This window comes from Diadema antillarum, unplaced genomic scaffold, assembly GCF_040938485.1.
Source record: "Diadema antillarum isolate AM-2024a unplaced genomic scaffold, OU_Dant_1.0 seq00001441_RagTag, whole genome shotgun sequence".
Lineage (NCBI taxonomy): Eukaryota > Metazoa > Echinodermata > Echinoidea > Diadematoida > Diadematidae > Diadema > Diadema antillarum.
In genome coordinates this window covers 109,895-135,662 of record NW_027272190.1, presented here as the reverse complement: position 1 = coordinate 135,662, position 25,768 = coordinate 109,895, and the positions used below count along the sequence as shown (strand labels likewise).

The 25,768-nt window shown below is 38.9% G+C and overlaps 2 protein-coding genes across 2 annotated transcripts in view; one reads left to right on the top strand and one right to left on the bottom strand.

The window, feature by feature from the left end:
* LOC139709533 (doublecortin domain-containing protein 1-like) overlaps positions 1-25,768 on the bottom strand; it is a 63,738-nt gene that overhangs the window by 30,217 nt on the left and 7,753 nt on the right. The window contains exons 2-18 of the mRNA XM_071621491.1: positions 17,692-17,835; positions 16,842-17,135; positions 14,677-14,839; positions 13,960-14,122; positions 12,489-12,588; positions 11,470-11,569; positions 10,850-10,943; positions 10,215-10,313; positions 8,699-8,844; positions 8,355-8,444; positions 7,349-7,435; positions 6,319-6,420; positions 4,468-4,639; positions 3,550-3,679; positions 2,523-2,670; positions 1,900-2,001; positions 906-1,045 (exon numbers count right to left, since the gene is read on the bottom strand). Of these exons, the coding sequence (XP_071477592.1) occupies positions 906-1,045; positions 1,900-2,001; positions 2,523-2,670; positions 3,550-3,679; positions 4,468-4,639; positions 6,319-6,420; positions 7,349-7,435; positions 8,355-8,444; positions 8,699-8,844; positions 10,215-10,313; positions 10,850-10,943; positions 11,470-11,569; positions 12,489-12,588; positions 13,960-14,122; positions 14,677-14,839; positions 16,842-17,135; positions 17,692-17,819 (2,258 nt within the window). The 5' untranslated portion in view covers positions 17,820-17,835. The remainder of the gene's footprint in view (positions 1-905; positions 1,046-1,899; positions 2,002-2,522; positions 2,671-3,549; positions 3,680-4,467; positions 4,640-6,318; positions 6,421-7,348; positions 7,436-8,354; positions 8,445-8,698; positions 8,845-10,214; positions 10,314-10,849; positions 10,944-11,469; positions 11,570-12,488; positions 12,589-13,959; positions 14,123-14,676; positions 14,840-16,841; positions 17,136-17,691; positions 17,836-25,768) is intronic.
* Positions 19,880-23,107, top strand: LOC139709532 (uncharacterized). Its single transcript, XM_071621490.1, has 3 exons — positions 19,880-20,520; positions 22,312-22,368; positions 22,740-23,107. The coding sequence occupies exons 1-3, from the start codon at positions 20,443-20,445 to the stop codon at positions 23,001-23,003; spliced, it is 399 nt and encodes a 132-aa protein (XP_071477591.1). The 5' UTR covers positions 19,880-20,442; the 3' UTR covers positions 23,004-23,107.

Genomic DNA, 25,768 nt, shown 5'->3' with positions numbered 1-25,768 from the left:
TCGCCTCAACCAGAACTGTACAGTCCCTTTAAAGGTACTGTTTACCATTGGGAGAAGTGATTTTAAAAAATGTTTGAGTTATCACATTTGATGCATGTGTAGGTCTGTTGTATCACAAAGCATCTTACCATATAAAAATTTTGCAATAAAGCCTAAGTAGGAGATATCACTGTTCTTCTCATTAAACCATAACTCTAGACAGTTTAGTCTAAAAACAATTTTATTATAACTATTGTTCACATTTTGCATATTTTACAATACTTAACATAGATTATACTGATTAATCTTTTTTTACGCACTGGTTGTTTCTATCCCTAGCTCACATTTCAGAACACTTTTGAAGCACTAAAGCTGAGTTTCTGTTTCACCTGCAAATGGTAAACAATGCCTTTGACTCTCACTGTGCTATGTTGGCCAAATGGCTCGCCTGCTGGAGAACCTTCATCGCCAATTGGCACAGATGCCTCAGTTAAACATATTTGTCAATGAATACAGATTTACAGGTACTTAATCCCCCTGAAATCAAATGGGTCATCTTCATCCTTCCAGTTGGACTGGCTGGCACATTGCTACCCATGAATGGGCTTGCTAACGTACAACTAGGTCAAATTTGGAGGGATTACGATATACTGACGAAAAAAGCTGGGCTAGTGAACCTCAGTACCCGGGCACAGACAGGGTGTAAATTGATATTCTAGGACATAACAGTCTAATAATTACCCCCAAGACCTCACAAGACATTTAAAACATACTACAAAGCAAACACACACACACACACACACACACACACACACACAAACAAACAAAAAAGAGAGAGGAAAAAAGGTAGATGAGAAAGATAAGAGTGACTAACTAAAGGATTTACATACAAAGGGGGGAGGGTGGGAAGGGGGATGTAGACTTACTTCTCCATCATACAAACAGGGACACCCAGGGCCTGGGTTGACCCATCGGGGAAGGTCAGTGAGATGTCCCAGTTCTCGCTTCGGTTGACCATCAGGGTCAGGGCTAGCCTGGGGTGAGACTTGCAGTAGATTTGACCATCCTGACAACAAATGATTGGTCAAACAGATTTTGTTAAATTTTTTTTTGTTGTTGTTGTTTTTTTTTTTGTTTTTTTTTTTGGTTCTTTTTTTAAGATGGAAAAATATGCATACTTAATGTCTCTCCAAAACCAACTGAAGTTCTTTTGCTATGCCTGTATAAGCCATATTGCATGAACAACTGATAGAAGAGTCAATCATGATATTCTGTTGTGTACTAATTATTTATTGCTGTGATATTACAAAAACCTTTTATATGGACATGTCAGGACCGGCGCTCATCTGGTTCACAGATTTGGCCGGATATGGGAGACTCAATGTTTAATACACGCAGCTGCCTACCAAATGGTAGCTACATGTAACCTATTACAGGTAGTATACGCAAAAACTCTTTCTTTGCTCTCAGTGCAAAATTATACTTATGGGCGGTTTCATTTCTCGCTTCTTTTTTTCACCAAAATGAAATCAATAGGAGAATGAGAGGAGCACATGTCAATTTTTCGTGAACATGTCTCATTCTCGTCAGCTGGTCTGCGCTAAGAATTCTCTGGTAACTTGTACCGTGCCCTGATTTAATGAAAAATTTTCTTTCCAATACATACATATGCTGCGATGATTTGGGGGTAGTGAATGTCTGAATGCATGTTATCTAGATGAAAATTTGATGTGAATGCATATTAATTATGTTGGGAATGAGTATGTAATTCATGTGAGATTGTGTAGGAATTTTGTTTGAAATCCCCATTTTCCCTGTAATTACTAGATTGAAAAATAAGAAACACAGTAAGATCATGTCTGGATAATATCAAGATCCAGACAAAGGGAGGCCAGAGAGGAGAGGTTGGACTGTACTTACTGTATTGATACACCAGGCCTGTGCCCTGGCCGGCCACACTTTACTTGACTTCTGCTTTTCCTGGACTGAAATTTCTGGCAGTAGAAGCAGGCTCTCATCATCCTGAAAAAAACGGTACAACAAAAAATGCACTGTGAACATCAAGCTGTAAAATTAATATTCATGGCATACTGTTTCTTGCATGCCATGTTACATGGACATGAAATACTCAACACATCACTTTAAACCTTCAGATTTTGGTCAATCTATTAGTTTTTATATGCACATAGAGACCGTACCATAGGTAGGATGTGCTTATATAAGAATGGTTTCATTATCTTCCATACTACAAAATGCCCTTTTACTGATTACAACATAAATCGCGGTCTTAACAAAAAGCATTTATGTCAAAGTAGATTACACACAGAGTGAGATGTACACAATAAAGACAACAATAACAATAATGTATACATTCATAATTGGCAACATAACCATTCAGAGAGGTAGCTCACAAATTGAATGTTCATAAGAACGCAGTAACATGTAAGGTTTCCTAACAGGTTAAAAAAAAAAAAAAAAAGTTATACATACACCGATTCCTTCAGACTTAACCCTTTTCCTCTGCTCCTCCTATAACAACTCACCTCATGCTGAAGGAAGTGGGCATCATAGTGTAGGTCATGTGACCTCATATCCGCCTTGACCTTTTCCCTGACCTCAAGGGGCGTGTCCTCGTTGATTTCCTGGAAGGCCTCTTCTGGGTAGCAGTCTCGCACCATCCACGAAGTATGTCTGGGATAATAGAAATGGTTTGGCCAGCAAAGTGCCATGATAGAGTGATTCTAGCCAGTACTGCAAAAGCGGAAATTTGGGGGGCTCCGTCGGGTAAGGTAAATTTCACACGTCTTTACTTCTGAGGAATGATTTTGGCCAGGAGTGTAAAAGCAAGTGGGTTTTTTTTGCAAGATTAATTTTTCTGGGGATTAATTTGACTTGGTATTAAGATGAATTTTGCACGTTTTTACTTTTGTGGGATGATTCTGGCCAGTACTGTAAAAGCTGAAATTTTTGCAAGATAAATTTTTTTGTGCTCAGCTGGGTAAGAGGTATTTTGCATGTTTTTACTGTTGTGCACAGTCACAACAATTGAGCAGGCATTTCAAATACAGTAGCTCACTGCCGCCACACGGTGAAGGGTTTTGGCAACCCATACTGCGATAAGGGGCATCTGGTCCATATTACACGCTACAGGACTAGCTAACATCAAGGAAACTACAAATAGCCAAAATGCAATACAGTGTACTCCTGTTATAGTGAAATAAGGTCACAATGAAACTTTCTGAAAGTGAAAATTTAGGTCCAAAAATTGAAAAAAATTGTATCTTTACACAATATAACTGTATATATTTATAATTATATTTTATTGATAAGCTGTTACAAATTTTCAGTATATCGACAGAAAACAGCTAGTCCTGAGAGCATCTTTATAACAGAAGTCACCTGTACAATAAGTAAAACATTTACACACTTTGTATTCACACTAATTTCACATTGGGCAAAATGCATGAAAATATCTGCAGCGCCACTGTCGCCACCATCATTAGTACTACAGTGATATCATTATCATATTGTTGCCGTCAAGAGCAACTTTATCACGTCCCCTTGTCTCACTTTTCGGCTCCTTCCGGCAGTTGTTCGGCCAGGAGAGGTTCTCGGACCACCACCCTGTTGGGCTCCCCGTAGGCCTGGCTGAAATCCTTGTACCCAACTGCCTTGTCCAGAACCAGCTGTAGACAGTACACTGTTACAAAATATATATTTAACCATGGGTAAGTACATAGAACTATTTAGAAATAACCATACAATAGAAAATCATTATTTTGTTCCTCCTCCTCTGCCTTCTCACCCTCTTTCTCTTTACCACTTTCTACTCTTTCTTCTCTCTCTCTATCTCTCTCTCTCTCATTGTCTCTTCCATTTTCATTTCTTTCTCATTTGTCTATCTATATATCTATTTGATTATTAATTCATCAAATTGTTCATCAATATCCCTGTTCAATCCCATACACCAACCTCCCCCCTCCCCCCCCCCCCCCCCCCCCGAAAAAAAAGAGCTCCTCTTTTCCCAACTTGTTGATTACGCGACTATGCTATAGAAAGTTGAATGTTGTGGAGGTTAGATTCAGTGAATGTGGTATCCTGGATGAAGCACTCCCTACAAGAGCAGAAAGAACATTTTTAAAGTGCACTTTCAATTTCATTCGCCCTAGTTGGTGAGATAATTGTGAGGCAATTTTGAGGAACATAACAAGGTGGAAAGACACAGGGTAAAAACAACAAACTTTGTGAGGTGGACTACAAAATTAAAGGTGAAACTTGTCATAATAAGGACTTACATGTAAAAACCATCAATGGCAATTTCCCTATTATTCAGCTTCCTCACTACACCTACAAATTCACCTTCTTATAAGAGGGTTTGGTAATATCAGTCTTCTTTATAAAGAGCCCCACTGTCATTATCTCATGCAGCTTAGTTTAAAAACTAGAAATGACCAAATAATCTCAAAAGCTCACACTCAACTGACTCACCATGAGGGTCTCTATACGGCTCGCCAAACGACACCCAGACTTTCTGGTCGTTCTTGAGATCGTAGACGTCACCGATCTCCCGGCCCCTGTTGTCGAAAATCTTGGTGACGATGGTGCTAAGTGCGGTCGTGTTCTGCTCTGGCTGCACCCAGCGAGTGATAGTATCCAGTAACTGTGGTTGAGTAATTCACAAAGAATAACACACAAATGGTGATATGTATCTCAATAAAGGGGAATGAAACCCAAAATGTGGCTCGAGTCAGTGCGAAATTATTCAAAAAAATCACTGAAGTTTGACGAAAATTGGGCAACCTATTTAAAAGTTATGAATTTTCGCTGAATATTAAACAAAGATAATTGAATTACCATTTATCGCTACGCCAAAAATTTGTCAGAAACATTTGCTTGAAAATGAACATGTGATGCTGTTGTGAGTAAGTGCAGGTACATTTGTAGTACTATGGCAATGAACGGTATTAAGGCACATAACTGTACTGTGTCTATTGTTCACCTGTAGTGTTACAGGAGGATGATGTCATGGCTGTAATACGAATAAAGATAGTCTGGAGGATTTTTTTTTTTTTTAAACCCTAATCCCACCGGGTTTTTTGAGGGACTTGAAACCACCGGGGGGTCTTTTTGGCCCCCCTTCAGATCTCGGTCGTGGATCGCGCGATCCTCGCGAAAATTTGCACTAAGGTAGAGGCCAATGTAATCTACAAGACGGTATAGTTCGATTTTTCAAATTTTAATCTATGTATTTTATATTAATCAATTTATGCTAATTTATGCAAACATAATTTTTTTGCCTATAAATAACAAAATAAAGCTCCAAGACTTCTAATTTTTGGTGAACATATTCTTTTCAATATCCTCAACAATAATATTGAAGCAAAAATTCGGCTTCATAATCATTTCTTATGTATTTTATTGTTTACTGAATTCCTTATGTATTTCTTTGTTTTTTACTTTTTGTTTTTGTTTCTTTTCATCAAAATTTTTCGCAGAAACTTTTTAAGCATAATCAGGCTAGAATAAATCATTATCAGCCACTGAAAGTAAAAATATCTATATTTATATGAATAAATTGCAAAAACACAACTTACATTGGATTTGTACACAAACTCCTATTTTTGAGCAATTTTTGGGTCGACAAATTTTTTTCAAAGGGGCGTGGCTTCAAAACGGTATGCCCGTGAGCAACAAATTTGGTCTCAAAAGTTGCGCGATACTTAAAAGAAAAAAGGCATAAAATGTCACGGCAAGAGCATCACACGTCGCGGAATAATCACGCGAAACGTCGAGGGGGGGCCAAAATGCCCCCCCGGTGGGAATAGGGTTGAGGTGGGGCTTTACGGGGTGCATACAAAATTAGGAAAAATGATTAAAAGTATATGATGCATATTTTCATGAGGCATTCAGTGATATGTTATACACAGACCAAAAGTCATCAATAGAGGTCAACACACATTTGGACTGCAGAGACCCTTTAACTATCAGTATAGTACTCTTTCTCTCTTACAAAGGTGAGTTCTTACAATGTTATCTTTTCTTCTTCTGTTTTTGAAAGAGAAGTGAGGTACATCAAGTGATTGAGCATGGATGGGGCCTACAGTAACTATGAATACAAATTTACTTACATGTAAAAGACCAACAAAGAAATGCTATCATTGCACAATTGCACTTTTGGTTCAAAAGTAAATACATAATACATGTGAATGCAAGCTCGTACAAACACACATTCAAGGAGTGGAGGAACTGCATCTTCTGTGTGATACAACAGCACACACAGATTAAGAGAAGGAATGAGAGGACTTTTGATAAAATGTGCAAAGATACCCAGACACTCACCCTCTGCATGAGAATAGTCTTGTCACCCTGGATACCTTTGGATGCTTCCTTGAGGTTGAAGAAGACCGTCTCCTCGCCGTTATTGCGGCCATTTTCAAACACCTGTCGAAAGACGGCATAATGGGAGACAAAAATGATGAGCATTTTGCTGCTGACAAAACTGGACTTGGATGTATGTGGTTCCCCGATTCCTGCCACTGAGGTTTTCTCAAATTGGTCACAGTTGCCTTTCAGTTCACACAATTATATTACTCAAAGATCTGGGCCCCATTTTATAAAACTTGTTATCAGTGACAAGTTGTTATAGTTGTGACAAGCTACTAAAATCCTTGCATCTGATTGGCTGAGAGCAAATTTGTCATAGAAATGTGGCAGTCGTCACTGATATTAAGTTTTATGAAACGGGCCCCTGGTGGAATATTAGTATTACCGAGTGCTTACATACACCACGATAGTCTAACTTTATCCAGTTCCAGTAAATGTTATCCTACGGTGCCATTCTTGAACAGATAACTTGGGTTCTGGATGTTCTAGACATGTTATGGCCACACAGTCTACATGATAGAGAATCACACCAAAAACACTAACTTGTGTGCTGTCCATCACAGTTATTGTGTCTCTGCTGCTTTAGGTGTTTTTGCCAGTGTTTGTTTCTTCGTTGGTTTGTTTGTCTGTTAGCAATATAACTAAAATCTTTGCATGGATTTTGAAACAATTTTCAAGACACAATGTAGGTTCATTCTTACAACAGTAGTAAAAGAACAAGAGATTAGGTTTTGGCTTCGGATTTTTCAAAGATGCATGAACATTTCTCTGGTGTTAGTTTGGGGTTTTGTTTTGTTTTGTTTTTTTCTTCGGCCTTGAGGTTTATCAAGTTGTTGCTGTTACTTCAAAAGCAGCTGACTTCCATGTCAGACAGTGCTCATGGCATATACAAACTGTACGAAAAAAACTGTTCCTGTTTTAGAGTGTTGAAATGTGTAGCTTCTGGAGCCAGGCTCCTGAAATGGTACTGGCGTATTCACCCTACCTTGAGTTTGAGACCCTGTTGTCCCACCAGCCTGTGTGAAGAGTCTAGCGCCTTCATGTGCTTCAGCTTGAAAGAGTGACCCTCCGACTGATTACATAGGAACAAAAAGTATATTTAAAATGGTAAGTGGTTTTCAAAGTACCGGTATGTGAAATACCCATTTTCTACACTTTCTTCCAATGTCCATCAATTTCTGGATGACTTCTTACAATTGTACTTGTCACTGCAGTAGCTGTAATCAAGATTAAACCCATTTAGATCTAGCAAGTAAGTATACAACTATTGGCTCAACTCACTTAAAAAAATGCTGAACATATGGCTATAAACTTCATGAGAACAATTTCATTAGATGTATCTTGTGTGCATTACACAAGCTAACCTTTGAACTTCAACCACAATGCATTTATTTTTATATTTAATGACAAATGCAAACTGGCAATACCTATCAAGAGGATCAATCAAATACAATCCCACATTTGTTTATCCCTGTAAGAGAGCTATGCTCATCTTCAAATGATAATTTTTCAACAACTCAAATTGATTTTTGCCTGTGATTTAAATCAATCTAACAATTTGAAATCAAAAGGGCTGGATAAAACTGTAAAAGTGAAAATAATTGCAGTAAAGCATTTTCCATGCGTTTTGTGCGACACAAAACTGGTTCAAAAATAAAAGTGTGTGTGAATACTTTTGCTTGTAAGATGTAATAACATTTCATCAATTCGATTCCACAGAATTAAAAAACAAGCAAAACCCAATTTTACACAACTGAGCAAGAAAAAATACTCCTGTGAAATTTGTCACTTTTACAGTATGTACATGTAATACTCTGTACAAGTTTCTTTTCCCAAATTTGTCCTGAGATTGGGCATAATCATTATATCGAAAAAAAAGGCTTATACTTTGTTTGGTTGTTCTTTTTTTATCTGTTTTGCTCTTTGTTTTCTTTTTGTCACTGGTTCATTGAGGAGTGTTATAATTTCAGTCTTTCATTAAAGAATCTCACCATTTCCTCTGCAGTCTTGTCACTTATGGAGTCGATCACATCTTCCATCTTCAGTTGAGCCTCTTGCAGCTCTCCAATCTGTTCTTCGACCTTTGGGAAGCACAAGTCAAAATGTAAAGGTTATCGCTGACTCAACAGTAACTACCTACTTTCCAATCACACATATGCAAACACAAAATGTACACACACGTGCGGCTTTGATGCACGCAGATAATGTAAAACATGAAATACAACGAGGGCAATAACCACATTCATGCAATATGGGATATATTGCATGGTTGATTGACCAATCAGATTACAGAATTCACCATCACTATATAAAAAGATTAATATTTAATGCACACCTGTTTGGCTTCTCTCTGCATGACTGCTGCCTCCCCAGCATTGCCCCTCTCCTCGGCCGCTGCCTCCCCTTGCTGCAGCTCCCTCAGTCTGGTCCGGTTCAGCTTCACCTGCTGCTTGCAGATCTTCACAATTTCCTTCATGAAATCTGGCAGGGGAAGAAAATTTAATTCTACTTAACCCTCTGTATGCTTCGAGCGTCGATTGGCACAGAGAATCACATAGCATTGTACACACTGTCCATTGATCCTGGCACAGAAAGGGTTTAACACTCCATTTCCAATGCTGGTAAGATGATCACCAGGGGCCCGTTTCATAAAACTTGTCATCAGTGACAACTGCCACTGTGACATTTATATGACAAATTTGCTCTCAGCCAATCAGATGCAAGGATTTCAGTAGCTTGTCACACCTATGACAACTTGTCACTGATGACAAGTTTTATGAAACGGGCCCCAGGAGACAGTATTCCTACTTTGTCAGCAATACATGAAAGAAATAGAATCCACTAGCTGTCAAATCCAGCACTCCCCACACGCAGTTGATTGTTAAACTCTTTGTGTGCCACACTGTAAACTACCTGTGTCCAACACTATTCGGAGACTGCATCGCATTAGTGCATTTTGAAAGCAATCTGTTTTTTCAAAGCCAAGTAACTTTTCATAGAAGTATTTCTGCTAGAAATGTTGTCCAGTTGTGGAGAAAATTGCAAGCTTTGCTGTGACATAAATTCGACATCACCATGACTATGATCTTTCAGTATACTGTGGCAGGTCGTTATCTACCGATCTGATTGTGCGCAGCTGTGCATTTTAGCAGACTATGCTAAGTTGGCAAGCTGTCGACAGAAATGGGCATGCAAATGTGGCAAACACTGAGTTCAGAATACAATGTATACAAGTCATACTCATACTTAGGATTCACATAGCACACATAACTATCACCAACACCCATATCACACCTATTGACAGAAATATAAAAGTTACAAAACTTGACACTGAACACATACTCATACACTCATAAAAATGTGCCACACTGACAACAAACTAAAAAGATCCAAAGCCAATTAGTAAATTACATATCGGAACACTTCCAGTGATAAATAGAATGCACACTAAAATGACTGTATACCCCACTGCATTTAGCGAGTCTAATTTTTTGTGAATCTGAACTTCCCGACAAGTTGGTTAAATTTGAGATTATGGAGTACAGCAACAGAGGAAGAAATTTGTATCACTCATTTTCACAAAGCAAATCAGTGATCCTGCATCGAAAACCAATTAATGGCATTAACTTAAGAAAAAGCACTAAGTATTGCTACAGTGTAGTACTACAATGTATTCTTAATGTGATTCCAAGATCATTCAAATGAAGCAGATATTCACAGCCCATGTACTAGTTGACATTTTTACAAAGAACACCTGACTCAAGAAAATAAGGATTCTGTGATATATATGGTGTATAGAGAAGTTTAAAGTACTATTACAAACACTGCTGACTGCTGTACAGGCCACTTACTTGTAGCAGCGAGGGCGCTGAACCTCTCCCCCTTCGATATCCAAACCGGGCCATAGATGGGTGTTGTGCTGCTCTGCAGACATGAGTCCAGTTTGGGTACTGTTTGGACAAGAGAACAAAATAATTAAAAGCTTTTATTGAAATAACACTACTTAGCTGTACTCATCATTGAATTACATTTTTCCATAGCATACCAGACAAGAGTGAATGGCATTCAATGAGAAAAGTATGATAAAAACTACAGGTACAACTTGAACAATAAGAATAAAACACTTTTATCATAGTAAACATAAAATTGTTGACACAAAGAAATGTGTAGTTAAACTATTAAAATACAAACATGTGGAGGTTACATATTGTCAACTAGCTTTCCATGACATGCTCATTAAATCTGCGGATACAACTTAATAATTTACAATACATGGTGGAATGGGGAGAATGGAGTGCAAATTAATGCAATATCAGGTGAGCTTTAATACCCACAAAGATAAACTTCACAGAAATATTGCAGCACAATTTGTCCTGCTTGTCAAATATTGAAACAGAACAGAATTAAAGCGATGATGAAATATGATAAAAACTAATCAATGTTAAGCAAAAACAAAAAAATAAAGAGGTGTGTTTACACAACTTACTTTCTTCCAGGTCTTCAATCTTCTGCCCATCCCACCTGTATATGAACCTGGCAGGGCTGGTGAGGTTGAGCTTACTGGTGCAGGAGTCCAGAAACTGTAGCAGGACAGAGTTGATATTTTGAAAAAAAAATAATAATAATAAAATAAAAAATAAATATATAAATAAATAAATAAATAAATAAATAAATAAAAATACAGCTTTGTATGAAAGTGAGAAAATACTAATTAATCATGATCTTTCATCTTTTTGCAACCTATATTGAGCATTGACTGCATGATAAAACTTGCAAAATGTATGATCTAGAAACATTTTTCTTTTTCTTCTTTTTTTTATTGGGGGGAGGTGTGGGGAGGGTGGGTGAAACAAGAGAGTAAACACAAGCTTCAATGAAAGCAGTTCCAGCACATATCACTCCACCAGCAACCTGGGATCTAAACTCCACAAACTTCAGTCTCTATGTCTTCCCTATTCTTTTCAAAACCAGGTACAAAAAAGGGGAAAAATGGCACTGCACCCTTATGCAAATAAAACAGACTAGACAATCTGAATGCATGCATGGGTGAGTTCTTTCAAAAAGTCTACCCTGGAGGCCAGACCTTCAAACATAGACGATATTCACCTGGTTGAGTTGGCCCACGTTGGCAACCACTTCGTGGGACTCTGATGAGTCACCGTTGGCAAACACCATGACACGCCTCATGTTTGATGGCAACATGTTCCTATGGAAATGCACAAAAGATGTTTTTTACATGTACAGTATATATTCTTAGTTGCATTGAACAGGCATGGGTATAGACTAACTGTCTCCTTCTCTTGCGTTTATTTGCGCAATACGTGTAGCATCATTTTACAGGCGAGGCATTAGCATGAACATTTTCCCGCTTGCCAAGTTAGGTCAGAAAATTTGCTACATAAACAAGAGAATAACATTTCTACTAGAATACGACTTGCAGCATTAGTGTCCCCATTGATTAATTGTATTTGACATAAAATGTCAAGTGAAGTGTTTTGCAAATAACATTCAATTCATTTCAATCTGATTCTTCATTTACCATCACTACAACAAATGTGATCCTAATAACAAGATACAATACATTCATGATTATACATGAAGAAAGAAGTGTAAATTTAATGAAACAAAAGAGAGAAGATTGATATAATGGTGGAAACTCCAAGAGAAGCAGTGCTTGAAGGTCAGCTATCCCTTTTGCAAATGTCACAAAATTTTGCATGGTCGAAGGATTGTCTCCACACATCATGTATGAAATCCTACCCTAATACACCTCAGACTTTGTAAAGAAAAAAAAGAAAGAAATGAAAATTATCCCCCATGTCACATGAAAACGCATTCAACTTTCCTTCACAGATTAATGGTTGGAATTTTTCCCAGGTCCAAATATATTCTCTGGAAATCTTTAGTTTTCTCCCCCCCCCCCCCCCCCTCCATCATAGAGAAGTTTTGAGTTTTATCTTTCAGAGGAAAGGTCTGAATTGCCTACCACTACAATATACTTGCTTTTGAAAGCAATCTAAATTTCAGGGTTGCAAAACAGACTCACAAACTTGAAAGATCCAGTAAACATGCTAGATAACATGCCATAGGCTACTGCTGAGATGCAACATGGCAATGTTACCAACCTCATTCGTGCCGACAGCGTTGTGCGGGTCTTCCTCTTGTTGCTAGGGAGAACCACTCCCTCTAGTGTCCACGCTGCTTGCATGTTCTTCTTGACAATACCTGGAAAATAAGACGACACAAATCTAATGGCCCATCAGGCTAACCTTTCTAACATCAATTCACTCCTTGAAACATGAAAGTTCCTTGCTACATGTAGTTTCACAGCATGCACCCAAATGGATTCATTGTAGTACAATTGTAGGTAATAAGACTTGCATACTACATTTCTTTGAATGTATAACTGAACAACTCAAAGTCTGGTGCAGTACACAGATATATATCATACAAACAATAAATACACAAACACAAGCATGCATGCATTCATTATTATAATCATATACACAGACATATAAACAGACATATATATGTACTTTGAGACAAAGAGCCAGCATACCATTTGCATTTCCAGAATGTTCACATACATGTAATATTCTACTTCTCGGCTTGTGCAATTCTCAAACCCGAGGGTCTTTTCTCTTTGCTGGTAATCATGTCAAAAAAGATTAACAGCAAAAGAAAGTTATTCTAGCACAAGATTTCTCGAACAGAATCAAAGCTTCAGCAAAATCTTATTTATACAGTGAGTACCTTTATCAAATCATCTTTCACATACACAAGTACTGTACCTAGGTGTGATTTGCACAAGCAAAGCACTGTACACCCAAAATCATACAAAATACATAAATTGACTACCCTAAAAGTCAAATACATTTCTTGTAGCTACAGAGTAGAACATGATACTAGTCCAGTATTCTTACAGTCAATCTCGGTAGTAAAAGAACATACATGATTCCATGTATCTGCTTTAGTCCTCACAGCTCTCATGATCTAAATCTAATGTACACTCACATGATGAACTACACACACACTAATATCTCACCAGCTTCAATCAAAATACTGACGGTACTGCCAGAGTCAAGCCCTGGCTTCTCAGAAACATAACAAATTCACAGTATTTGATGTAAAACTTACTTGCTCAAAACTTACTTGTTGCACCTACCATCACGCAAAGTCTTATGGGGACAGGGCTTATTCTTAAGCTGCACCTACATTATGGAATTCTCTGCCACACCCACTGAGCAGTCAGATGCAGATTGACAATCTCAAACAAAAACTCAAAACTTATTTGTATACATTAGCATATGTTTGTTAAATTTGAACTTATTCATGTAATTATGTCGGATGTATTGGCAACTTTGACCCCTTACGTATGTGTAAGAAATAATTATTGTACGGTAATATATCGTATTTGGTAAATTGTAATTTTTGGTGCGCCTTGGTTTATTTTGTATTAGGTTATAATTTGTTTGTAAAGCGCATTGAAATTCTTTTCAAGTCTGGAATGCACTACATAAGAATTTGCTACTATCATTAAGATTATTAATTTCTATACACTGTCTCTATCAAAAGGCATCAGGAAGAAATATTGACCTTTGACTGGCTTGAATGGATTCTTGAAAGGCTCTCCTCCTGAGATGTAAACCTCTCCGTCTTTCGGAATTTCCTCCGCAGTCTTAACCTCCGTGCCGTCTTCCAAGAAGATGCGCCTGGCCGCAAACTCAAAGTCCAGTTTGATGGTGCAGTACTCAAGGAACTAAATCAAAATGAGGAAGAATAAATGTTTTATATCCAGAATCCATTCCCAATATGCCAGTTGTTTTTGATTTTCATGTATTCTTTATCAACCATTATTTCACCAGCAAAGCAAATGAAATTAGCTTCACAAGGAATATTGTTAGAATTGGTTCAAAGTTTGATTCATACACAGAGTAAGTTTCTAGAAACGATGCTAACTCTTCGATATAATGAACAGGATTTGCACTTTCATGGATGCATCTCGAAATACTATGCCTGACAGAGCATAACATGATGAATTTCAGGCACTTTGGACATCATATTGCTTCTTTTAATGCATGTTAATAATGAACCAATAAAGCAATAGCACTATTGAGATGATGATGTAACAGTCTTTTGTTATGGCTCACATTAAAACCAGTTGTGTGCATGGTTAGCAACAATGAAGGCGAGGTTGTTTAGAACCAGTTTCCACGGCAATGAATGGCTATGATATCACATTCTGACCTCCTCTATGACGTACATAAACAATCATTATTTATCAATTCCGTATGTGTGGGGAAAGTGACTTACAATTTTCATTGTCGGTGCAGTGATCTTGACGCTCTTTTCCCGGCTGCCATTGCGGAAGCACATGGCCCGGATGACGTGAGGCTGCTGCTTGTACTGGCTCTTTAGCTTGGAAGTGTGGGAGAACGTGGAGATTGAAGATGTCGCTGATCGCCCACTCCATGGCCTGAAGCAATTATTGTCAACAAAAGAGAAATACAATTCATAAGCATAACCAGGGAAGTGCTAATAGCAGTCCACCACTGAAGAACGACCATACCCACAGAGCTAAATTTAAATAGCTATCACATATTTTCTATATTTTCACTTTCTTTTGCTGTTAATCTTTTTTGACATGATTACCAGCAAAGAGAAAAGACCCTCGGGTTTGAGAATTGCACAAGCCGAGAAGTAGAATATTACATGTATGTGAACATTCTGGAAAAGCAAATGGTATGCTGGCTCTTTGTCTCACAGTATGTATGTCTGTTTGTATGTCTGTGTATATGATTATAATAATGTATGCATGCATGCTTGTGTTTGTGTATTTATTGTTTGTATAATATATATCTGTGTACTGCACCAGACTTTGAGTTGTTCAGTTATACATTTAAAGAAATGTAGTATGCAAGTCTTATTACCTACAATTGTACTACAATGAATCCATTTGGGTGCATGCTGTGAAACTACATGTAGCAAGGAGTGCTTTTCAAGTTGAACAAGGAAAAGTAGAAATTACGCGGTGCGTAACATATGTCCCCGCCGGAAGTAGCATTTTGTAACAAAATGTGCAATATAGGTAAAAAATCAAGGTCAAAGGTCAAAGAAGTCAAAGGTCAAAATTCTGTGTAGAAGTTTTGAAGCCCTCACCTAGTGCCATCACATAAAGCAAATGGAATCGAAATTGGGTTAGAAATGGCGAAGGAGTATTATTTTGTAGCCAATGTACAATATAGGTCAAAAATCAAGGTCAAAGGTCAAAGAAGACAAAGGTCAAAATTCTGTGTAGAAGTTTTGAAGCCCTCACCTAGTGCTATCACATAAAGCAAACGGAATCGAAATCGGGTTAGAAATGGCGCAGGAGTAGCATTCTGTAGCAAAATGCACAATATAGGTCAAAAATCAAGGTCAAAGGTCAAAGAAGTCAAAGGTCAAAATTCTGTGTAGAAGTTTTGAAGCCCTCAACTAGTGCCATCATATAAAGCAAACGGAATCGAAATCGGGTTAAAAATGGCGAAGGAGTAGCATTTCGTAGCAAAATGTACAATATAGGTCAAAAATCAAGGTCAAAGGTCAAAGAAGTCAAAGGTCAAAATTCTGTGTAGAAGTTTTGAAGCCCTCACCTAGTGCCATCACATAAAGCAAACGGAATCGAAATCGGGTTAGAAATGGCGAAGGAGTAGCATTTTGTAGCAAAATGTACAATATAGGTCAAAAAATCAAGGTCAAAGGTCAAAGAAGTCAAAGGTCAAAATTCTGTGTAGAAGTTTTGAAGCCCTCACCTAGTGCCATCACATAAAGCAAACGGAATCGAAATCGGGTTAGAAATGGCGAAGGAGTAGCATTTTGTAGCAAAATGTACAATATAGGTCAAAGGTCAAGGTCAAAGGTCACAACTGAAATTCTGTGTAGAAGTTTCAAAGCTCCCATGTAGTGCTATCATATAAAGCAAACAGAATCAAAATTGGCTCATAAATGACAGAGAAGTAGCAAATTGAAGATTTTGATCACACACGGACGCACACACGGACACACGGACACACGGACACACGGACGGACGGACGGACAGACGGACGGACGGACACACGGACACACACACGTACGGAGCCCGTTTCATAGTCCCCTGCTCGAACTCGTTCGGCGGGGACAATTATTTATTCACACAAAGTGATCATTCTTTCATGAGAGAAAGAGGTATGGATCCAAACACTGCATTACCACGAGAGCAAACGATGAATACAGCACTCTCACTTTACAATAAACACGGTTACAACAAAATTTTTTCGACAGAGAGGTAAGAATTCAGGTCCCAATATCATTATCTCAAATGTCAACAGTGCAAAATTCCATTTGGTTATAATGCAACTTCAATATTTGTAGCAAAAGAAAACCACTGCCTCAGAGGAATTCATTTTATAACGGGAGTTGCCGACACCTCGGTGTGAATTTCATGCTGGACTGGAACTCACCGTGCTTTGTAGACGGGAGCGCTGGCGGGTCGATGCCGACTCTTCCTGTCTTCCGCATCCTCCCCGTCCTCCTCGGCTACTCCATTATGCTTGGATGCATCCAACACAAACTTTGCATGGATGCGCTTCCTCTCCCGCTCCGACCGCGAGCCCGACTGGCTGGTGGCAGAGAACGGGCGTCGGCCAGAAGCCGGACGTGTACGCCCCCTGGTGTCTCCCGAGGCGGGTCCGATGAGTTCCGTGTGAGCTAATCGCTGGAGATAAGGGGAGTGGTTCTTCGGAGATTTGGAGAGCCTGCAAAACAAATTTATAGGGAAAACCTGTTAATAATATGGACAGCATAACACAGAAAGTCAATAGGACACATGATAACAAAAACTTGGATTTGCACAGAAACAACAGTCTCCTTAATTGGTTTAGACTGTAATTCAAGGCTTTAGGATATGCCAGGCGACTCCCATAATAACAAAGTAATCAAGACTGGCAGTTTTCTCTTCTTACATTGATCAATATTTTGTTATTTGAAGGGAATTTGCTCCACAGACTTTGATAACACTAATTTGGAGGCCTGAATTTTTACTTCACTGTAATAGAATTTCCTTGCCATGTTCATTGTAACAGGAGCGCCCTGTATAAATTCGCATTTTAGATACCTTTACACGAACTAAGCTGTGCGGCAACATTTGTTACCTTATTTATAATGAAAGCACACAAACAACAATAAAGCACACTCTGGCATGAATACAACCAAACAAATAACTTCTACATAATTTCTATTAGAGTGCAGATCTTCAAACACTATTTGATACTTGTGTAGTTAAACAAAGCCAAGTGAAAAGTTGAAAGTCACCTCTTCTTCGGCTGGTTTGCTCCCGTTTTCTTCAGTCCTTCCAGGTACTGTGCCACAAGCAAGTCCTCGTAGCTGATGGCATCCATTTTTGTTCCATGCCCAACTTGTCGTTTGCCCACAGGCGGCATGGTGCCAGACTAGTCGCTACACAGACAGTACAATGTCATATCAATATCAAATGTGGTTGAAGTAGAGCAGCAATTTTACTTTTAATATCTACTGACATTCCAGCAACACTCAATGATCAAAATCAAGTGAAGCTTCAATACAATAGAACTTAGAAGAGTTAGAGTTTCTACTTTTTAAACGGTAATCGATAGCGTAACATTGTTGTGGTCATGGTAATGACTAACTACACGCAGCCGCTGTCGCTTCGCGACAGCGGCTGCACATCTACTCCTTCGCAGATGTTGTTATTTTTCAGCGGTGGGTGTACGTTTCCTTCATCAATATCTTTATTAATCGTGAAAAACTAAAATATATAAGGAATCCCCGTAATCTATGATAATCATTCAATAATCGGTATGCATATTTTTTTTAATTACGTCAAAAACCCACCGAAATCCGTCCTTAAAATCAGGTCTGTAAACGTCTGTATTGCTTCACTCCTCATCTTCTGCGTGTTATTGAATGGCAATCACTCTCCTACACTACAACGTAGCTAGTCGGAGCGGAAGTGGATGAGCTAGTCGGAGCGGAAGTGACGTCAAATCATGAGAGCAGCATGCGCAGAAATACATGTACGTAGAAGACGACAAGCTTTACGTAACACACGAAATGCACGGGCATACGTAAAATGCTACCATGGTAGAAATGTCTACTTCGGGTTGAGTGTTCGTGGTAGTTCGTTGATTTTGTGAATCATCGCACAATCTACTCCGAAAAATTCAACAATAAGGTTTGGATACCAACAAAACACCAAATTTAACTCGACCGTCAGCAAAATACGATATAACAAAGGTGGGTGGTATTACTGTTAAAATCAAACAAAATAAAAGACATTTTTGTGGTCTTGGCGTCAAAAGCGACGGTCGTTTACAAAGTTTAAACACTAGTACATGTCAGACTGCTGTGCTTTGCACAGCGGTCTGGTCAGGCTAGGTAACATATTGGACTTGTTAGATTTAAATGCCACAGTTCTTGTAAATTACCATGCAGAGCTAACTTCTTCTCTTCTTCTTCCTACACTGTGCAGAACCCCCTGAGAGTATACCTGGGTGACCCGCACCTCGTCATAGTTAATGTTTGCACATATTTGAATCACATTTTGCCACTGAAATTCTTTGAAATCCAACTCACATACAGGAAAAATGCTGAAAATTCCAATGGAATCACAAGTTCACTGATCGATATCGAAAATTTGCAACTATCGTCGTCAAACGCGAACGATGCAAAAAAGTTGCGCGCTAAGGAAGGGGCCCGCAACTCGTCACCCGCGCTCCCATAGCAAAGCACGTAAAAGACGTGTGCGGGTGACCGTGATGCTCCCATAGACATACACGTAAAAGATGCGTGCGGGGACAGTGATGATACTTATAACACGTATTCCGATTAAATTTCAGATTTTCGCGAAAAACTGTACGGTTTTCACCACAATTTGCTTGGTTGTGGTAGCCCTGCCAAGTTTCAAGCGTACTGAACACAGTCCCGGGCATAAATTTTTGTTTAGTGCGCTTAAAACAATTTTACGTGGGGTGACAGTATTCGGGCCCCTGACGAGGTGCGGGCACCTCGCTATACCGGGTACCGTAGTTATAGGTAAACTCAGCCTAGCGGGTAAAGTCGGCCGCCAGCGCGCACAGTACATAAAATTGTACTGTGCGCGCTGGCGGCCGACTTTACCCGCTAGGCCGAGTTTACCCATAACTACGGTATAGGGCCTAACAGTGGCACGTTTACCACTCCAGTCTCCAGACAGTTCACAATCTGCAATCCTTAGTTAACAGTAGTAGCGTTACTAGGAAATAGACCGTCTAACGTTAGTCAATAAAGAAAATTCTACAAAATTCAACACAAGTCTTGCAAAGTCTAAACTAACTAGACCGGTCTAAACTTAAAGGGAAGGTCCTGTTTTGGTTGATGATGGCACGTCGGGATGAAATTTTTTGGCAAGATAATGAGAAACTACTTATGAAATATGAAAGAGCATTGAAATTTATGGGGAATTCAAAAGTTTGTTTGACAAAAATTGGTCTAGAAATGGCTGAGAAATGCAAAAATACGTCGTCCGATAAAAGTGTGGGACCCACACTTTCCCCCGTGATACGACCTTACCTCCCTCTACCGTTTGAATTTGACTACATTGGGCTTGGGGCTTTTTCAACCGTTATCTTCCGCACACGCGAGCGATGTGTACCGCACGGCTTGGTCTGGGAGGTTGACCTTTTCACCTCCGTGAATTTGGGAGACAGACGGCGCGGCGAGGGAATATTGCGTAATCACGGGGGGTTCATGGCACATTTGCAGACCTGTATGCACGTCGTGTGTGCGTGGAGTTCTGTGATCGCACTGCGGTATCAGCCGTCGCGTCGTTCCGTTTGTTTACTTGAGGGCACATAGTCTCTTTTCCTCGGTGTGATGCTGCGTATAGAGCTCTACGGATTCCGACTCGAGAGCAACTGAAACAGTTAGGTTTTGCAAGACGAGGTATACATACGTCTCCGACCCAGAAATCTCGCAAAAGAATATAGAATCTTTCGAAATGAGGCGTAGGGGACAACGAAGTGATCGCGATTATTGAAACTGGACAAGATGCCTTCATCCCGTAGAAATGAACCGACGCGACACCTGGATCTACCGACCCCAGCTCGCGATGTCCTGAGTGAAAAAGTGAGTATACAGGCATTTAGTGTAGAAGTTAGTCAGTCCGACCCATCTTTATCCGTAAGTGCATGATGTGAGAGCTTGAAGTTTATCTCGTGAAGAATATCCTGTGCCTGCTAGAAAAGATGTATGTAGGATGACCCACAAAAGACTTGATTACTTTATTTTTTCACCATGATTTTCAAGGTTTTATGCGTGTAAAAAGTTCAGAAAAATAGATTTCTGAGTAATGAAATTCGCAAGGGGTAATCGGCCAAACGAGAATGAAGTAGGGTCCCTTAGTGCAGTGTTCGTTGATCTGAAAATGAAATAAATTTCCTTATTCTGAAGCGTCCATAGTATTCTCAAGATTATGTGTATCGATCCGAAAACGAAATAAGGCTCGTTATTCCAAAAAGGAGATTCGTTAGTCAAAAATGAAGGAATATTCGTTATTAATTCTAAAAGTGAATAATATGTGCCCAAAGAGAATGGGGGAAGGGGTGATCATAATTTCTGTCGAGTATAGTTTACATGAGATTTGGAAGGGGATGATCTACACTGTATACTACTAGGTAGTATCAGAAACAGGGGAACACAATGGCGCGGCAGCATTACACCCTCGTCGTGTCATTTTCTTTTCCCTACCTTTGAGTAGCCCCTATTTATAATAACCGTTTCTACATCATATTACATAGCTCATCCTTATAATGTAATTAATCTGTCATATCATAATCATAAAAATGAAGTATACAATACCTGCAACATAACAACTAACGCTGGCCGTTTGGCGGAGGTTCAGTGGTCCGATGCATCATGATAATGTGCGTGTGTTTGCGTATCATTTTCATTCAATTTTCTCTGCGTAGTATCCTATATACTTTTTTATGTATTATGATTTGTTTGCTTTTGTTTTCAAAGCTCTTCAATTACTGTTTGTTATTATTAAGTCGACTGAGACTCTACTTGTATATGCCGTAGAAGACTGTAGGTTGTTCATTCACTGTGTCAGTTTTGTCCATCTATGTAGATCGTACATATTGTACATAGATCCATCATGATGAATTGCTGTTTGCTTTGATGTGCCCTTTTCTTTGAAGTGCTGAATAATTATGAAAGTTATAATAAATGGAAATATGAAATAGATTTTGTTATTTGACAAGCTATAAGATGATTTGCAGGTTGCATAATTCCATTTCCATTTCATAATTTGTTATCACAGTCAGTGTGAACAGCTTGATGTCAGGTTCTAAAACTTATTAGGATGCTATGATTATGTTCCCCGGATGAATCCCTTCTTCATCCTGGGAACAATGCGTGTATAATTTTTCATAGATTGTCGGTTATGAATGCAACCAATGTCTTTTCCTTTTACACTTTCAGTAGGCTATGGATACTCTACATCTCAAATGGCACTTTAGTGGTTTCTCGGGACCTCTGAAAATGAAATCAGACCACCAAACTTCTAAACAGTTTATATTTTGACGGTTCCATCGGAGAACTGTGTCGAAAAAAATGTTTCCTTTCATTGGCAGGCCACGATACATTTCTTTTTTCGGGTCATCAAAATTCGAATTGAACGTTTTTGTAAGCGATCCGAACAGGACACCAAAAATAAATGAATAAATAAAACTCAAGTTTGTCTCGGAATTAACTTGTGAAAACTCAATTGATTCCATTAACAGGGAACGCGGGATATTGCGATGAATCATGGTAGTCAATAAGATACGTTGTATGACCCGACGTTACTCTTTCAATATACGTTTACGCGTGAAAAAAGAATGAATCTCTAATTCCACTGTATCAATTTTTTTATAGATCTCAGGAGCAAATCGAGAAAAGACAGGAATGCGCATTGGAAGCCAGTCAACAAAGGTAATGTTATTCTAAGAAATATATCAACAAACGTGACCTGTTCTTTTTCGCATTGTGTGTGTATGTGTGTGTGTGTGTGTGTGCATGTGTATTTGTGTTTTTGTTTTATTTTGTTTTGTGTTTGTTTGTTTTTTTGTAGGATGTGAAAACACGTAAGGCCTATATCGGCCTATATGACGCTTATTTTTATTCCGCGAATTTCTTATTAGTCAGAATGGAAGGCATTGTGTGAATATCATTTTACTCTGGTACATCCACTACGGGATGTGCAATTGAATCGTATATTAGTTGAAGAAAATGTCTACTCATGGAACCATGGTAATGATAAAATTATATATGAAAATGTTTCTGTTTTGTTCTTTATTACACAGGCAGATGTGTTCAACAAAATAACAAAACCAAAACCAAAAGCACTAAAAAAATTGGAGAGGTTCGGACATGCCGATTTTCTATTCCCGGCCACGAAGTATCGCCAGAGACAAGTCGCTTTATCCATCTGTCTTTCTCCTGAAAAGTTTCTTCCTCCACCTCTCCGAAGTTCGGCTGAGCCCCTTCACAGCCTGAACGTTCCTGGCGAAAACCATGCCCAGCCCTCATTCCATCTGGCCCGCTGCTACCACTGCCCACCTGTCTAAAGAGTTGAACATTGGGGAACGACGTTGATGGCATCACAGCGAGTATCCACGGTGGTTGTTCAAACTGTGTGAACAGTTCCTTTGGTAATCTACTCTGCTGTGGAATCGGCAGTAGACTATATTATGGTGTACTATTAGGCTGTAATTTTTTTTCAATACAGTGTACTGTACATTGTTCTAAGTTTTGCACACAACTATATCCCCACAAACACAAGAGTCACTATTAGGGTTCGCGCGTATGCCAAAAAGCGGGATACAAATCTCGAGATGTACATGACCATCGTAATCTCGAGATTTTTGCAAATGTGCACACAAAATCCCACTAATTTTCGCGATCAGCATCGCGACGGTACCCCCAACAAATCTTGCACTTGATTTCTGAAATAGTGCGCTGATTTGCTCCCGGTGACCGCGTAAACGGCTGACCGAAAATACTTTACTCATCTCCAGATTTTATATTCCATCATTCAAACGAGCATCACAATAATGGGTAAATGACAACATCACACTACCGTGTGGCAGCTGCGTAAATATTGTCGGTACATGCAAACGCGTGAAGAGGGGGAAAAATCTCGAGATTTGGAGTTCAATCGTCATCCTGGGTCGTCATCCCGCTATGTTGTTATACGTGTGGATCCGGCTAATGGCGCGTAGATATTCTACATACTGGAAAGATAGTAAACACAATATCAAGACATGCATGATCATGAATGCGAACGATCCGGGTGAACAAGCGCATGTCGTATCATTGTACTGATAGGGTATTATGAAGGAAATTGTACGTATAAGGTCCACGAGTGTTACTTTAGTAGCCGCGTTTGTACGTACCATATAGCGGGTTACCAAGCTCCCCGAAACTCGAGTTTTTATTTTGTTTTGTTTTATTTGTTTTCTTTGTTTTTGTTGAAACCGTTAATCGACACTCTCCAAATTAATTGGTTAGTAGAGTATACTATGCGCTCGGAAACTAGAGTTTGTTGGGCTTTTTGTCTGTTTCTTTATTTGTCTGTTTTTATTTTTGCAGCCTTTCTCCCTTACAGAAATACTCGTAACTCGCTAATTGCCTATCAATAAATCGATAAAACTACAAGCGTTGTTCTTGAACCTCACATACATTGTCGAGTGCACGCCGTTGTGGCGTGCGCTATGAATGATGGGATATGAAAGATTCGAGTTTTTGTGGTCGACCGTTCACACGTATCTGCGGGACAAAGATTAGCGCGCTAATGACAGCAAGATTTCTTGGGTTTAGCATTGCGCTGCTGACCGCGCTTTGTTGGGTTTTTGTCCACTCGTGCAAAGAACTCGGTTTACTAGCGGGTTACAAATTTCTCGTTTTGTTACCCAGTAATTTTTATACGTGTGAATCCCCCTATAGGCGTGTATAGATGGGTAATGAATGCCAGCGCGTTTTCACTTATTTTCATGTTTATTTAGGCTGTATGTTTGTTTATTATTGCCCTTGTCATATTCAACAAAACAACAAATTACGATACAAAATAATAATATTATACTCGGTATACATTACGCAACAGTCACTCCAAAGATATTACCCTGAATGCCCATCCCCCGTCACATGGACGTAGGGCCTAATTTACACTGTACAGTGACGTTCAAACAGTAAAAACATTGACTCAACGATCAATCATTAGTTCACACATTGTATACACACATGTTTACATGTATGCTGGTTAATTTCTTTGGTAGTGCAATACGCTGTACAGGCCTGCTGGTACACTGTAAAAACATCGGTGTTAGATTTAACACCAAGGGTGTTAAATCTAACACCGATAAAACTTTAATAAAGGACCACACCCACAGGTGTTAAAAATGCACTGTGATGGTGTTGAAAAGTGTTCACCTGACACTTCGTGGTGTTAATTTGACACTACCTGGTGTTATTTTGACACTACTGGTGTTAATTTAAAAATGACACCACATGGTGTTGATTTGATATTTGTTGGTGTTAATATCAATGGTTTAACACCCGTCCAGCTTCAATAAGAGACCACACCAGCTGGTGTTACTTTGGTGTAAATTTATTTTCACATTTTTTCAAAAATCTAGTATTTTAATGTAAAATTCTTGATCGTCTTGTTTAAATTAAAAGTCAACAAGAAGTGCAGTTACTAAGAAACTCTTCAAAAAACAGTTTGAAATTTGGAGATGACACCAGGAGGTGTTAATTTAACACCATATATGAGCACCGAAAATTTAACACCAGCTCGGTGTTCACTATTTAACACCGGACTTTTTGCAGTGTAAATTCCCACAAGATGTTCGTAATCTGTCCTTTTTAGTACCTCGGATAAGCTTGATTTTCAGACATTTCCTTTTTTATGTCGAAGGTATCTTCTCTCTTCCTTTTCTCATATTATCCCTGTGAATTATCCCTGGATGAATTTTCTTTGCAAATATGTGGCTCGACCGTAAGTTTCTTATAGATAATCTATTACATCGGTAAGTATGTATATTTTGCTATTAACAAACAGGCAATGTTCGCACCTCTTTAAAATAATGGCAGAGAGAAGTTTAAATTTGCGCTTTCAAGCACAGCGATATGCTTGACGTGGAATTATTATAGGTGATATATTGAATACGACTGGGAAGAACACTGTCGAACCGAAGATAATGATAATTCACATTTTACTGCTCAGTATTATCAGTGTAATTCATTTTTGTATAATATTCACATTATTAGTATTATGTCTCGCCATCGTTGTTGTTCCTGTTACAGGTCATTGGTCATTGGTGTTTTTTGTTTT